This window comes from Sinocyclocheilus rhinocerous, unplaced genomic scaffold (genome assembly GCF_001515625.1).
Source record: "Sinocyclocheilus rhinocerous isolate Xijiao unplaced genomic scaffold, SAMN03320098_v1.1 scaffold861, whole genome shotgun sequence".
Taxonomy (NCBI): Eukaryota; Metazoa; Chordata; class Actinopteri; order Cypriniformes; family Cyprinidae; genus Sinocyclocheilus; species Sinocyclocheilus rhinocerous.
In genome coordinates this window covers 1,295,700-1,310,965 of record NW_015640043.1, presented here as the reverse complement: position 1 = coordinate 1,310,965, position 15,266 = coordinate 1,295,700, and the positions used below count along the sequence as shown (strand labels likewise).

The following is a 15,266-nucleotide window of genomic DNA, read 5'->3' as shown; positions in this document are numbered from 1 at the left end:
ATATATATATATATGTATGTGTGTGTGTGTGTGTGTGACTTTGTTGGTTGTTTTCTGAAAGCAACATAGATGTTTCGCCACCCACAGTATGAGTGTGTGTGGTTTGGAGGTTAGTACTGATAAAGTGCTCGAAAATAATAAATGTATGTAATAAATACAGCTCCATTTCTATAATTCTGTTTTGCAAAAACATGGCATTTTTCACATGCTATACATGTTTTTCATAGTATTTTTAAAAAGAAGGCATGTGCAGTACACATTTGGTAGTCCATTCTGAACGCAGACATAGTTCCTTATAATGGATTTAGAAAATATGATAATCCAAAATTTATCTTTCAAATTCTTTTGTTTGTAGTCCATGCTGAATGCAGGCGTAGTTCATTATAATGGATTTCGAAAATATGATTATCCAAAATTTCGCCTTCAAAATCTAATGTAGTTTTTATGTAGTCTGCCATGTGAAGTCTAAAGCTTACTTGAATTCATTGTGGATCATTAGACGTAACATTATGGTGAATTGGAAGCTGCTGTACCTTGGTTTAATTTTCTTACTTGCGCCAATAAACAAAGAATCATATTGTTTGTCAAATATGTCACTGTATGTGTATGTGTGTCTCCTATAGGGTGGATAACTCAGAAGACCCGGTTTACGAGAGCTTGGAGGAGTTCCATGTGTTTGTACTGGCCCATGTTCTGAGAAGACCTATCGTGGTGATCGCTGACACCATGCTCAGAGACTCTGGAGGGGAAGGTAAGACTCCCAATCCAACAACTTTGTTCAACCACATTCGCTTTTCCAGCTAGAATATGTGTAGTTTTTTATTCATACCACTAGGGGGCTTCATAGTGTTTTCTATTTAAAGCCTATTTCAATTGAAAACAACTTTATTTCTTAGTTGAAAACCAATTAAAGCTGTTATCAGGAGTTATTAAACACCTGATAACTCAAGGTTGTGTGACTGTAATTACATGCTTGAATGCTTTTAAAGGATTAGTATAAAATTCTGTCATTTACTCACCCTAATGTCATTCCAAACCATGACTTTCTTACAAACTTCAAAAATGGCACAAAGCAGAGCATTTGAGTTGAGCACTAAATTGCCAGTCGTCTGAATCCATATGAAAGCTTTATGTGAGAAACAGTTTGAAATTTAAGTCATTGTCTTCTGCCCTATAGCTCCCCTTGTATTGCTCATGAGAGAAGTAGTTTCATGAACAAACTAATCTTTTGAGTCAAATTGTTTTCAGTGAATCAATTAAAGACTCTAAATGATTTATTCACAAATTCGGACTGATGCATTTAACTCATTGATCCATTGATCCAAATCTACTGGAGGGGAAGATTAGCCTTATTTGATAAGATTATCTGAATTTTTAGATGAACTATTCCTTTCAGATTCAGTTCCACCAATGTCAATGAAACATTTCAGTATTAATTTAGACTTTAAAATAGATTAAGTGAAGTGTCATACAGACAAATTAACCATTTTTTGTACTTACCTTGCAGCTTTTGCACCCATTCCCTTTGGAGGGCTGTACCTGCCATTGGAGGTGCCTCCCAACCGCTGTCACTGTTCCCCGCTGGTGCTGGCCTATGACCAGGCCCACTTCTCCGCCCTGGTGTCCATGGAGCAGAGAGACCAGCAGAGAGAGCAAGGTAGGCAATCACAGCAGACTGAATCAAACAATGACATAATGAGATGTTACAGCCGGGGTTAAGTAACTACATCTAATTGATATAAAATCCAATCTAGACTCTAATGGTTTTACAGTTAATTCCAGTCAGACGTTTTAGGGCAGGAATGCTAAGCAGATGAAATAGTTTTACAGTCAAAAAATCTTTTGTAGATATTGTTGAGAAGTAAATACAAGTCTGAGACAACAAAATGGAAAAATCTGGAGAAATTGCACAAAAACTGTATCAGTATTGATATTGGATATTTAATTGTGAATGCTTATTTTCACATATTTTCACATTTTGATTACCTTTGCCATCATCTAATACTCAGGAATAATAACACTGTTAAATGTCAACTTTTTTTTTAACTTTAGAAAATTTCAAAAAGAATATCAATTTTTTTATAATGTATATTATAATGTTGTGATGTGATGCCTAAATGCAGCTGTAGCATTTAATATATTATTATATTATATTACGAAGTGACAGTTTTTTGCATTTAATAATAAAATGTCTTTGTTAAAACATCTAATGTTGAAATTCCCACGTAGTATTACTTCAGGTTCATTCATCACTCTTGAAATGAAAATGTGCATAATATGCACATTTTGTATACTGCATGCTGTAGAATTAGTATGAAAAGCATATTGGTATGCAATTCTGAAGGTAAGCTAAGTGTATAACCCTGAAGTGTAATTATTTAGTTTGCTGGTTCATTCATTCCATTGAAATTAGCTAGAAATTTTAGCAAAGAACGGACTTGAATCCATCTCATGCTAAATGAATAATGCAGACCTGAATCTGATCTAATTACCTTTGATCAATTATTAAAAGCACATTTCGTAGACTCCAGTCGATCAGAGATTGAGACATAGGAGAGAAAAAAATAAGGAATTATACTGTTTAATATAGTGTTTCAGACTCTCCCAGGGAGTCTGGCTCCCAGTTAAGGACATTATTAGCTGTCTGTCTAAATTAGAGCCTCCATTCTAGACCATTATGGTCTATCTTGTGATCTGTACAGTATAGTGTAATGTGCACTATAATGTGCTCCGCCCCTCAGAAGTCTGCAGTGGTGCCAATTTGAGCATGAGGTAAAACAACACACAACATGCTGATGTTGTCTAGGGCTGAATGGGAATGCAGGCAGAGATGCTTATCTCTCTCTCTTTCTCTCTCTCTCCAACCCCCGTTTCACTGATACACTGAAGCTGTTAGTACAGTACAAGCTGTTCTCTTCACACACACACACACACACACACACACACTGCAATTGTCTCACAGTCAGGGCATTTGCCAGGCACAAACACACACCAACTGCCAAGGATGGGCAAAACCTCGCCTGTGGCATGAGACCTTTAGACACCACCAAAAATCGAATTAATATTGCAGGGGACACCGGGGCTAGTTGTCCTATTTGAGTAATTTGATTTTTGACTTACGGTTATCGAAATATAGCCTATTTTTTGATAACTGTAAGTCAAAAATCTAATTACTCAAATGTGTGTTTTCTCTAGCAGTGGTTTCAAATATCTAGTTCAAAAACACTTGAAATCAGAATAATTTTTGTGAATTTTATCCACTTTTTCCAGAAAGGTCTCATTTTTATTGGGGTAAGTTTTCACGTATGTTTTATGTCTTATAATTTTATACCAAAAAGTAAATAGATTTTTTTTTTTACTTTGAATTTTGCTGTTTTGTGATTTTATAATGTGTTTAATATTTGTTATATCATTCAAAATACAGGCAAAAGTCATATAATAGTCTATTTTTTTGGCAGTTTCCATTATGACAACTTGCCCCATATATTGTGAAAACATGCCCTGTAATAACGGTGGAAAATTTCAAATTGCTTTTTTTTTTTTGTCAAAACAGAATTTCACTTTCAGAAATGAACCAACCCTGAGAAATATTCATTAGAAAAAAGGAAAAAGTTTGACAACTATGTCAGTCACATGTTAGTTTGACAATAAATAACTCTCTAGAGAACATAGTTGATGGGCCATATTTTGTGCTATAAAATGAATATAGACAGCATTGTCTGTAGTTTATGTAAATAACATGTCTGGGTGATATAGAGAACCATTGGTTGAGTGTTTATCCCGCTAGATGGCGCGCTGTCCTTCTGTTAACCACAGGAACCTCCTCGCATACCCTCACGTACCCATTGACCCCAAAAGCACGTGGTCGGTTTAAAGCAGCGGGTTGTTGACAGATTAGAGGCCTTCACTGTAGTCACATTTCTCCAGGATATGAATGACTGGCTATTATATTATATTATATTATATTATATTACATTATTATACAGTATAAAAGTGACATTGCATTAAGTAACTTTTAAACTAAACACAATTGACTGACTAACCAAGTATTTTCAAGCGACCTGAGCTACTTTGTCTGATAAAGTTTTGACAGGTTAGAAACTTTCCTTTAGAATGACCTAATGGCAAATTTATTTATAAAAGTTATTTGCAGTTTTGTATGGTGAAAATAAACAATCATTGAAGTTCAACAAGTATGAAAATCACACACAAGTTATATAGGTCTCATCCACACAAACTGACAACGTACTGTACACATACTATTTTGTAATGACCCAAAATCGAAATCTTTCAAAAGTACCTATAGTTCTGAATCACTTTTCATGCTACACTGAGGTGAAGGAGCGTTTGCCTTAGTTTCTTCAGAGCCAAATGAGATCATCTGTTGCCACGTGTCTGAAGATAGGTTAGCGCCATGAGGCCCCAAATACACGTTTGCCACTCCTTTACACAAATGCACACACTCACACAACAGGGCATCTCCCTCTGACTCATTTCCTCTTACCCGCTCGCTCTCTCTCTCTCTCTCTCTCTCTCTCTCTCTCTCTCTCTCTTCATCCCTAAAGAACCACTTGGCCTCTGCCATTTAGGGCAGATCAGTCCAAGCCAACCACTACATGTGGTTTAGGCCCTAATCTGCTCCTCCCAAACCCCTACCTCCTTTCTGCCACTTCCCGACAGAGAGTCAGTCTCTGTGTGGCTGTCTTGGTGGGTGATACCCCATCCCCCGGATCTTCCGCTCGTGTCTGCCAGGGAGTGCCCGTCTGCCCAGTGTGTGTTCAGGTGCCAGCGGTTTCCTGAGAACACTGAGACTCTTTTGTGTGTGTGTGTGTGTGAGAGAGATAGAGAGTTGTGTCAAAAGACCTGTGAAATTTTTCACTTGTGGCTTTCGATGTATGCTAGCTTTGAAGCAAACATCTATATATTAGTGTACTTAGAAAAGTTATTAAAATAATTTGTTTTTAGCATATATGCACATTTCAATTTTTATTCTTTCTCTTTGAGAAAAGCAGAGCACAAATATTGGTGACTCATCCTGCACTTGTGGGTGGGACTGTTTTTTTTGTTTTGTTTTTTGTGTCCAATCAAATCCTTTAGGATGAAAATGCCCCACACCTTAATACCACATTCTTCTGACTAGCAATAGTGAACAGCATCAGTAACAGCTGTGACATAATTAAAACTTCTTTAAAAGGTAAATAAATAAAAGGGACAAGCCTTTCAGTACGTCTAGCTCAAACTTCCTGTTTAAATAGGAAATGTGTCAATACGGGAGAAAATCCATGGTGTCGTTACATGAGTAGTCTACTTTGGGCTCTCATTGCTCTTGTCATTCTTCAAAATGAATGAATCTTCAGACTCTTATTCACACATGCGTGCACACATATTTGTTATTATATCATGGCAGGGACTTTACATTGGCTTTATTAAGATAATTGCAGTTGCTATACTGTAACTCTACAGTACAGTTTACAGGAACATTTTTACCTTTTTTTGTAAATAAAAATGTTATTTCGTCCCTTTATTAAGCTGTTTTCATGAAATCATCAGTTGGTCACTATAAAGATAGCAAAACCTTTCCCTGTTCCTTAAGGTTAGCTAAAAGTATTTGTGAAGGAGAACAAAATGTGGTCAAATATCTTTCATCAACTTTTCTTTTTTTCCACTTGTAATCTTTCTTTAACCACAGAGTAATTGTAATATGTCACTGATTTTAAACTCTGTTGGTGATTTAAGGCCCTTTTGAAGTTTTTTCAAGATTTTCCTGCGCATTGCAGACATACTGAATGGTTTCCCTGTGACGTGCCATGCTAGTATTGCTTTAAATGCACCTTAATTTTTCTGTGGTTACAGTTTATATGACACCAGTCAACCAATAGGAAACGTGCGTTGCTATTTTAAGACACGCCTGTCCAACTTTACGAAGACCTCTATTTTCTTTGGCATTCAGCAGGCAGCTTTTAAATTTTCATCTTGAAAGAATGAAAAACCTTCTTGTGCCATGACCAACTCACGCCAAGCTTGGGTTAAAAACATCCAGATTCCTCACATCGTAATCAGCAGTAAGCATCAGGAGGCCTACGGATCTTTCCATATACAGTTTGCATGTTTTATGTGGCTCTGGAAAATATGTAGGCAATCACATTCCCACGCACGTTTTCGAAGATCCACGACGAAGCTTTGTTTAGCCGCGTGATTATTGTTTACAGTGGCTGTAAAATACACAACTGTGAACGATAACTCCTGAATTCACACCTCATCAAGCACAAGCACGGTTTGCGTGATTAAAGCAGACTAATTGTTTTCCTCAGTGGGCACAACTGCAGTGATTGATATCACCCACCAGAGGGGGGAGAGTCAAGAAAACCACAACGATCCCAGGAAATAATGCCTTGGGAGTCACTCTCAAAAGGATTATATCACACATGCCTCACATGACAGATATTCCCACTCATTGCCTAACTTTCCTGAGGCGGTGCCATGTCCTGCAGCCAGACCCACTCGGCATACATCAACCTCCCCCTCATGCCAACGGAATAAACTCCGCATGTAATGCTCTTGTAATGTAGCATGTCAGACTCCATGAGCAATGTTGTCTGTCAACAACTTCTGTTTGTATTATCACTGCAGTGCTCAGCGAAAGACCTTATTTACAGTCTCGTCTTCTCCTGATTACTCGTCCATTATCACTCGCTTGTTTATCCAGTCAAAGTATTTCGGTAAAAACAACAGACAGACAATGCAGGGGTACCAAATACCAACAAATACTCTAGGAATCGACACCCCTTGTTCCTTGAGAGAGGGGCCACTACGTCACAGTTTTGAACGTATGCAGTTGAGGCAGGTCAGTCAAGGACAGGTCTGCATGACTGCCAGAAGGTATACAAAATACATTATGCTTCAGTCCCTCCGGGTAGAACTGGCAGTGGTGGTGTTTGGACCTGGAACCGGCCCAAATGGTAACAACAGTGCGAGCTGAAGAGTGTGAGTGTGTATGCCGGGCCAGAGAAGGGAGGACAGCTGCATGTAGGAGTCGGGACACAACCCCACATAGCTCCAGCGTTCACCGTCTGACCCCGCTCTGGTGGGAAACTGTATCTCTGTGTGTGATGGGGAACACAATGGGGTACTTGTTGGTTAAGTTTATGTATGAGTGCATGCCCACGTGTACGATTTTGTGTGTTATTCTGAACAGTGTGTGCTCTGCTTTGGGAATTCCACCTACATTTCTTTCAGTTTGGACTTTGGATGCTCTTTCTTGTCCTGGTGTGACTCCCCAAGAATTTGACCCACAAAATGCTGGAAAAAACCTCATAGCCTCAAATGCGCCAGCAGTTTATGTTTCAATAACAGTGAAAAGAACGTCATGGCTGGGGTAAATGATTTTGGAAACTTAGATGTTTTCTTGTATCAACGTCTTTTGTTGGTCTTGGAACAACATTTCCATTAAAGAAACATAGTGTATATGAGATTTGAGATTGCAAAGCAATGATATATTCTTTTGGTCATTGTTATATTGGCTTTATTTTCAATTTTTTTTATTTTTTACTTGCCAAATTCCTATTGTAGAACTACACTACCCATAATCCTGAGGACAGACTATATGCCATATGTTCATATATGCCTAAAGCAATCGAACTAAGGGAGAAAACGTGCCAGGTTCTAAAACTAATACGCCAAATGAGCCAGGTGTGTAAACAGAATTAGTACCAAGCCTAAAATTGTCTGATGTAACCATCTGTTTGCTTCATTCTGATTTGAAAGCCGTTACAATCTGGTTTTCAGTAAATGCATTCTGCTTTTGAAGGTTACATCGAAATCTTTCATTTTGCCTTTTTGTACCTCACCATTTTCAATTTTTTTTTCTTCAAATCAAAGTTTGCAATGTGATGATTCATCTTTGTGCTGGTTGGTTTGACTCACAGAGCTCTATTGGAGAAATTGAATAGGAAAAAAACCTCAGAAAAAGTAGCTGTTCGCAGTTGTCATCTATTGTCATCCTCCCCAAACCCTTGCAAAAATGTTCTGTGCTGGTACCATGATACAATAATGATAACAGATTGTAATTCCATGGTTGTAATTGGTTGTTCCATTGTTGATTATAATTTCTTTGTTTTGTTTTTTTGAAAACTTTCACAAACTGAATGAAAGGTACATATTCAAGACAAAATGTGCTTGAAGTGAATAAAAGTTGGAAATTCTTAGAGCGTAGACTGAGATTTTGGATTGTATGAATGTTCAGTAGACCAGCTGGACATTTTTGACGCTTCTTGTTGCCAGGATTGTGAATTAAAAGACGCGGGTGGGAGGCAAAGTCGTGTGTTGATTGAAAATTCAACAGGGAGGAAGTGTGCTTCAAGCATGCTCATGTCTTACTGTGGAAAATGGCTAAATGGTACACTTCTCTACACACTAGGGTTGCATAATTTAAAAAAAGTGATTATTTTGACATTATGATTTGAACTGCTATGTATTTTTTTTGTTTGTTTTATGTTTTTTGTGATCGTGTCATATTATTAGATTTGTATAATAACTTACATATGTTAAAAATGTGTATCTTGAACATTAGCCTAAATATTGATCGTACATTTTGTGGTATAATAATCTTATATAACCATATTATGATTAGATTTTTCCCCCCTACTTTTTATCAGCCCTACTACAAACACTTTATCTCTCCTTGACCTTTCCTTTCTTTCACACACACATTTATTCATTACTGTGACTCGATGTCTCTCACTCCTACTCTGCATAGTCTCATTTAAATGAGTCATCGAAGAGCAGTATGTTCATTATTGGTACACTGTGAGTTCTACCCAGCAGTCACCTGGCAAATGGCAGGCTGTTCATGAGAAGAGGAGACAGTTTGTTCTATCAGTGTGTGCGTGTTTATGAGTGTATGGTTGTGAAAGAAAAGGTTGGAATGTCCTCTGTTCAAACAAGCTGTATTTTCCAACAGTCACTAGAACTGAATCGCTCTCTTTTTCTCTCTTCTTTCAACCCACTCTCTCTTTTCCCTACCATTCGTTCTGGTGCTTGTAGTTTGAAAAGTCTAGTCAGGTACAGTGACAAATACAGTGATGGGAAAGGGGGGAAAAGGGAAGTAGTTAGAACGGATGGAAGGCCGTGATATTTTCTTTTTAGGAAACAGTGCCGCACCCAGGCCTGTTAACTTACGGTTAACATACCACTTGATTAATGTTGAAATGTTTTTCCTGTCAAATGGGTGTTGGAATCATGGAAATATGATTTTTGTTCCTCTTACATTTTTGCAGTTTTGTCATTTGTCAAAGTGAAGGAGAAACTAATGATTCTTAGAAAGAAATAGACCACTGAAGCAGTTTTTTTGGGGAAAACTTTACCCTAAAAATAAAAAATCATTCACTTAGTATGAAGAACAATCCACAAATTGAAGCCATAATGCACGGATAAACAGAATATCTCTTTGGATTTGAGACTTCAGTCTTTGCAACTTTACAGATCTTCTTTATGCACCAAGATCTTGTAACACTCCAAAGAGAAAGGAAAAATTGAAATCGCATCATATGACCCCTTTAAATCAAATATGATGCCTATGGCACAGATAAGTAAAGTCAAACATAATGTCAGACCCTTAATTTTTGGGTAAACTATTTCTTTAAAAGTAGCTAAGCAGTGTAATTTAAACAAGAACACCCCTTCCCTAGTCTTAGTATCCAGTCAAAAACTAGGGCCACTGTTTGCTTCAATCTGTTTGGAAACTGGTTGCAACCTGGTATTGAACATTGCATCAAAATCTTTAATCTTGTCTTTTTGTCCCTCCCTTCCAGCCGTCATCCCATTGACCGACTCTGAGCACAAGCTGCTAGCGCTGCACTTCGCGGTGGACCCTGGGAGGGACTGGGAGTGGGGGAGGGATGACAATGACAATGCTAAGCTGGCAAAGTAAGACCTTTTTTGTCTCTCTCTCATCCTCAATCCACCATCCTCCATCTACCCCTACGGCAAGCTTAGCAAAATTAAATTAATAACTTGTAAGCAGGCTCTAGTCTAAATGAGGGGTAATTAAAACAAAGGTCAATTGAGGCCAAATGAGAGCCTCTATCTATAAGTTATCTTTACCATATGAGGGATTTTAGATGGGCTCAATCTGTCCAGAAGGTCCCAGCACATGGCACCAGGCCACATTATCTTCACACAGGTTGATCGGCTCTTGATTGACACATCTTAAAGCCTGATTTAGTCATTAAAGCCTGTACATGTTCCAAACTTTTATCAGTTGCATATTCTTGCATTTAGTCTTATGGTTAAGATGACTTGTGCAGGATGTCTTCAAATCTAAGTAACTTTGCAGAGGTCAGCCAATTAAAGCATATAAATACATAAGAACAGAGGCCCAAAATGGTTGATGATGATGACTACAAACTGTCATTCTCTGGTGACTAGATGTATGCACTGATTTGAGTTCCTAGTTGCATGCTTCAAATGGTTTGTAATTTCTTCCATTCCTTCACTGGCACATAAGAGAGGACAAGAATATTCAATGCCTCATTCGAGCTGATAAACCTTTTGAGCTACAAATTTGGTTTTAGAAGAGATGTTTGACTATGTTCTCCTCTCTCACTAGTCTTATTCTATCACTGGAAGCTAAACTAAACCTTCTGCACAACTACATGAATGTAACATGGATTCGAATTCCTTCTGAAACAAGGGTAAGTGGTTGTCCATTTATTGGTTGACAGGGGTTGCAAACCCTACTCCTGGGGGGGTTTGTTTAATTAAGGTTGGCACTAAACTCTGCATGATGGTAGCCCTCCAGGAGCACGGTTGTTTCCCCATTTTTTTTTTTTTTGAGAACAGTATTAGCTAAAGGTGACTACAGTTTTGAGTCCTCATGGCTAATCTATGTATTACAGGCTCCCTTGGCACAGCCCGAGTCGCCCACTGCCTCTGCAGGTGAGGATGTACAGTCTCTGGCAGAATCTATGGACTCAGACCGGGAGTCTGTTTGCAGTAACTCCAACATCAATAACGGCAAGTCGAGTAAGGAGAAGGACAAGGACAAGCAGCGAAAGGACAAAGACAAAACACGGGCAGACTCAGTGGCCAACAAACTGGGCAGCTTCAGCAAGACTCTGGGTATCAAACTTAAGAAGAATATGGGTGGCCTTGGAGGACTTGTTCATGGCAAGATCAGCAAGTCCACTTCAACAAATGGTAGAACGGTAGAGAACGGAGAGCAGAAATCCAAGAAAAAGGACTCAAAAACACGAAAAGGGAGCAAAGAGGAGTCAGGCCAGTCGGCCAGCACATCATCCTCAGAAAAGACAACCAGTCCCTCTCCTACAGACCGTGCTTCTGGTAGCTCACCTGTTGAGAGACCGCCAGGATCAGGCAAAAACTCGGGTGATCGGACACTGGACAACTGGAAGTACAGCACAGATGTTAAACTCAGCCTGAACATACTTCGGGCAGCCATGCAGGGCGAGCGCAAATTCATCTTTGCTGGGTTGCTGCTCACCAGCCACCGACACCAGTTCCACGAAGAGATGATCAGCTTCTACCTGAGCAGTGCCCAAGAACGCTTCAGTGCTGAGCAGGAACAGAAGAGAAAGTCTGAGACTGAGAAGAAGCCTCAGACCAATGGGGTGGCACTTAAGAAGCCTGAACAGGAGAGTGTTTTCCAAAGGGAGCGTTCAGATAGCTCTCCACTTGAGAGCTACTCACCGGTATTGCAACCTAGCCATAATTCTTCCCAGGGTGTGAAGGTCCAAGAAAGGGGAAGCCCAAAGCTTGCTGCTTCCCCTATCCCGATACCCATCCCAGCCTCCATCCCAGGATCCTCCATGTCCCCTGTCCCTTTCTCCTCCCCTAGTAACAGTGCTAAGAGACCTGGACCAGTCCCTGTTTCAGCTCACTATAGCCATACGCCACCTATCCAGAGGCACAGTGTCATCCACCTGAGGGATGTCAATGTGCAGTCATCCAGCTACCAAGATGAGTCCTACAAGCCAATGGTCGGCACTCTCAAAACTTGTGCTACCTACCCCCAGCAAAACCGCTCATTGTCCTCTCAGAGCTACAGCCCAGCCCGCATGTCTGGCATCCGTACCATTAATGCGGTAGACAGCCTCCCGTACAACATGCCTGGGGAACATAAGTCCCACACTTATACCAACGGATTCAACACTGGTGATATCCGGGACTGTCTGGAGTTTGCAGATGAGGACCCAGCGCCCCATGCCTGGCTGGGGCAGGACAAAACCAAAGGGCAAAGTGGTGTTTGCCCAATGTACTGTTTTCAGCAGAAACGTTGCAGGAGGGAGAACTGCACCTTCTATGGCCGACCCGAGACGGAGAACTTTTGCTCATACTGTTATAGAGAGGAGCTGAAACGCAGGGAACGAGAGGTGAAGGTGCACCGACCAGGATAGCCCTGCAAATGCGCACACATATATAGCCACCCCCAATGTGTGTGAAAAGAACAGCAACACCACCACCTTTTTGCACTTCGCAAGCGATACAAAGAACTAGCATAACATTTTCCTACTATATTTAAGATCAGCCTCCTTTTATTCTTGTTACTTTACTCTCAATATCGAACGAACACTGCTTTACAATTACAGGAAGTGCAACCGGAATCAGTTTACAGCTTTGGCCAGTGATTGTGTTATTGTTTGTCCTATGTCCAATTTAATTCAGTCTTTTACTTGTTCTAGAGTAAAAGCTCTTGTCTGTGCATTTTGCTCAGTCTGTGTTTGTAAAACTCCTTGTACCTGCAGAAAGAGATGTAAAGCTTCCCAAATCATGGAAGGGAAAACTGTTTAGAGGTCATTATAATGCAATACTTCACAGCATAGCTCTTTAGAATCTTAATATCGAATTACATTGATTTTGCTGTGCATTGCAAATCATTTCAAAGGGAGAGAGATGCACTGTTCAGCACTGATTTTTTTGAAAGCAATAAGTTTGGTAACAACCACCACCCCTCCCCCTTTTATCTATGCATTCATGACGTCAGCCATATTCTACTTTTCCCCATATGATTCTACAGGATATAGATAAGATTGTAAGAGGTCTACTGTACAGGGATTATAATGGTGGAAAATATTCAATTTGTGGCACATCAGAGTGTGGATATACAGTGTATATATATATAAACACTGACTTTCTATCATGTACTATATTGTAATATAAAGCCTCTTCACAGGAGGGTTTGCATTCCATCATGATATCAAATGAAACCTCACTATTGTGTGCTACTTAAACTTGACATCCGATACAGTAAGCATTTGACTTCCATTCATTGCTTTCTGTATTTGCAATATATAACACAGTCATGCTAGCGAATGCTAAATTACAAGAACCACCTTACCTTAGGATGTATGTATGAAATGCAAACCCTTATATGCTTCAGCAGTGGACTAAAGTTGGAAAGCTTATGAAACTGTGTTTGTCAACTGTTTTATACCTTCACTGATGGCACAGCTTGGCTATAAGAAATTGGCAACTGCTCATCAACATTCTGTAGCACTCATGCTAACACTGCCATGCTAGCCTCTAATGTGCCAAAAATGGTCCTTCACCTCCATTTAATTTGTCCTCAGGAATTTTACTCTTAACCCCACATTTGTGATTATCATATACATAGAAGCATCTAAATCTATAAATGTAAAATTGGATATTTAAAGGTACAAATCTACCTCTTGAAAGCATTTTAGGTTTTTGACTCCTAGATTACATAGCAGTGCAAAATAATGTCCTAACTAGGTGCAATGTGGAATGTTAGTAGCTGAAATTTTCATGTGTACAATGAAAACGAAAATTCGGTGACACAACAAATTCACAGCCAATCAGAACATGTTTTATGCTTATTAGACCTATGAGATTGCACTGTGGGTGAAGCAACCCAGTGAAACCAAGCGATGGACAAAAATTTCATATGTTTTTAGTTTGCACAAAATCTCTCATTAATTTATTCTTTGTCCGTTTGTATCACGACTGGTTAGGACACATTGCCAAACCAAATCTCTAAATGTAAAATTGGACATTTTATGGTACAAGCCTACCTGTTTTTTTTTTATATTGATCACAGCAGTGCAAAAACCATCACAGACAACATGCTAAACTACTAACTGGCTAACAAACATACACCTGTTCAACTGCAATTGTGTGCTTAGAAAATCAGGATGTTATAGATAACTGCGCCAATCAAATCAACTAGTGTGACTAGCATGTTAGCCACTTTGTGTGCCTCTGCTAAGCAAAGGCCCAACCAAGTGCTTTTCTACTTCGTGGACAAGATTACCATAAGAGCAGCGCTTGTTGTGTTTTGTTGTGTGGCGGTGTCCAGGTAACCAACGCCGTGTCTCTATAACCGTTTTGTCTTTCCTGGCCAAGGATGTCCACTGCTTCGTTCTCTTCCCACGTTTCTACACCTCCACAATCGTGTGTGTCTTTCGCTTCCCATCTTCCTGCTTTTCCTCTCCCTCCTTTATATTCGACAAGCTCATGGACTCTCACCGTCTTAGAATTGTAAAATATGATTTTGTATTCATTTGAGAGTTTTACACTACTTTAAATGATTAATTTTCACATTAGGTACCAATGTAAATAGCAGGAGAAAAAGAGACAAAATAAGATTAGTTTATTGTTAACTACGGTGTCTGTGTGGTTCTTTTAATTGTTTCTGCGGAAGAAAGGTGTGTGCCTGTGTGGTAGCAGACTTGCGTGTCTGCATGTGTGTTTTTCCTCAACGTTCTGTAATTTGAGAAGCGCCCTAGGCTGCTGTTTCAGTCTACAGTACAAAACACCCACATTTGAATGTCTGACTTCTCATATGATTGAACCCGCGAAACTGGAATAGAATCTGGTATAAAACTGCGCATCTAGTGCTGTTTGGCTTCTATATCCCTGCAGTAGTCGCTGTCAGTCGTGGACCAAGACATTAGCATGAAACACAGCACCAAACAGCTGCCCCACAGGTCACCTGTTTAACATCTGCCAGAAAAGTCTCGCCCTGACAATAAACTCTCTGTTGTGTTGTATGTTCACTTAAGACAGACATTCTTTGCATACTGCACACAAAAGATGTGTTATCGACAAATGTCATTTGCGTCATGCGGGAGATTTTTTTTTTAAGACTTGTGAAACAGGATACTCAATTTTTTGCAAAAGGATCACAGACACACCCACACATTTTACTGAGAGCTGATCCAAGGGCACATGGTACGGAAGATATACTTCTGCTGATGCAGAAACTAGGGCACTTGCCTAAGAACTGAACC

At 39.5% G+C, this 15,266-nt stretch overlaps 1 protein-coding gene across 1 annotated transcript in view; it reads left to right on the top strand.

Annotated features, from left to right (window-relative positions):
* Positions 1–14,992, top strand: part of LOC107752330 (OTU domain-containing protein 7A-like) — a 75,704-nt gene extending 60,712 nt beyond the window's left edge. The window contains exons 9-13 of the mRNA XM_016568280.1: positions 624–751; positions 1,508–1,657; positions 9,810–9,924; positions 10,607–10,691; positions 10,896–14,992. Coding sequence (XP_016423766.1) covers positions 624–751; positions 1,508–1,657; positions 9,810–9,924; positions 10,607–10,691; positions 10,896–12,413 — 1,996 coding nt within the window. The 3' untranslated portion in view covers positions 12,414–14,992. The remainder of the gene's footprint in view (positions 1–623; positions 752–1,507; positions 1,658–9,809; positions 9,925–10,606; positions 10,692–10,895) is intronic.
* Positions 14,993–15,266: the final 274 nt, after the last annotated feature.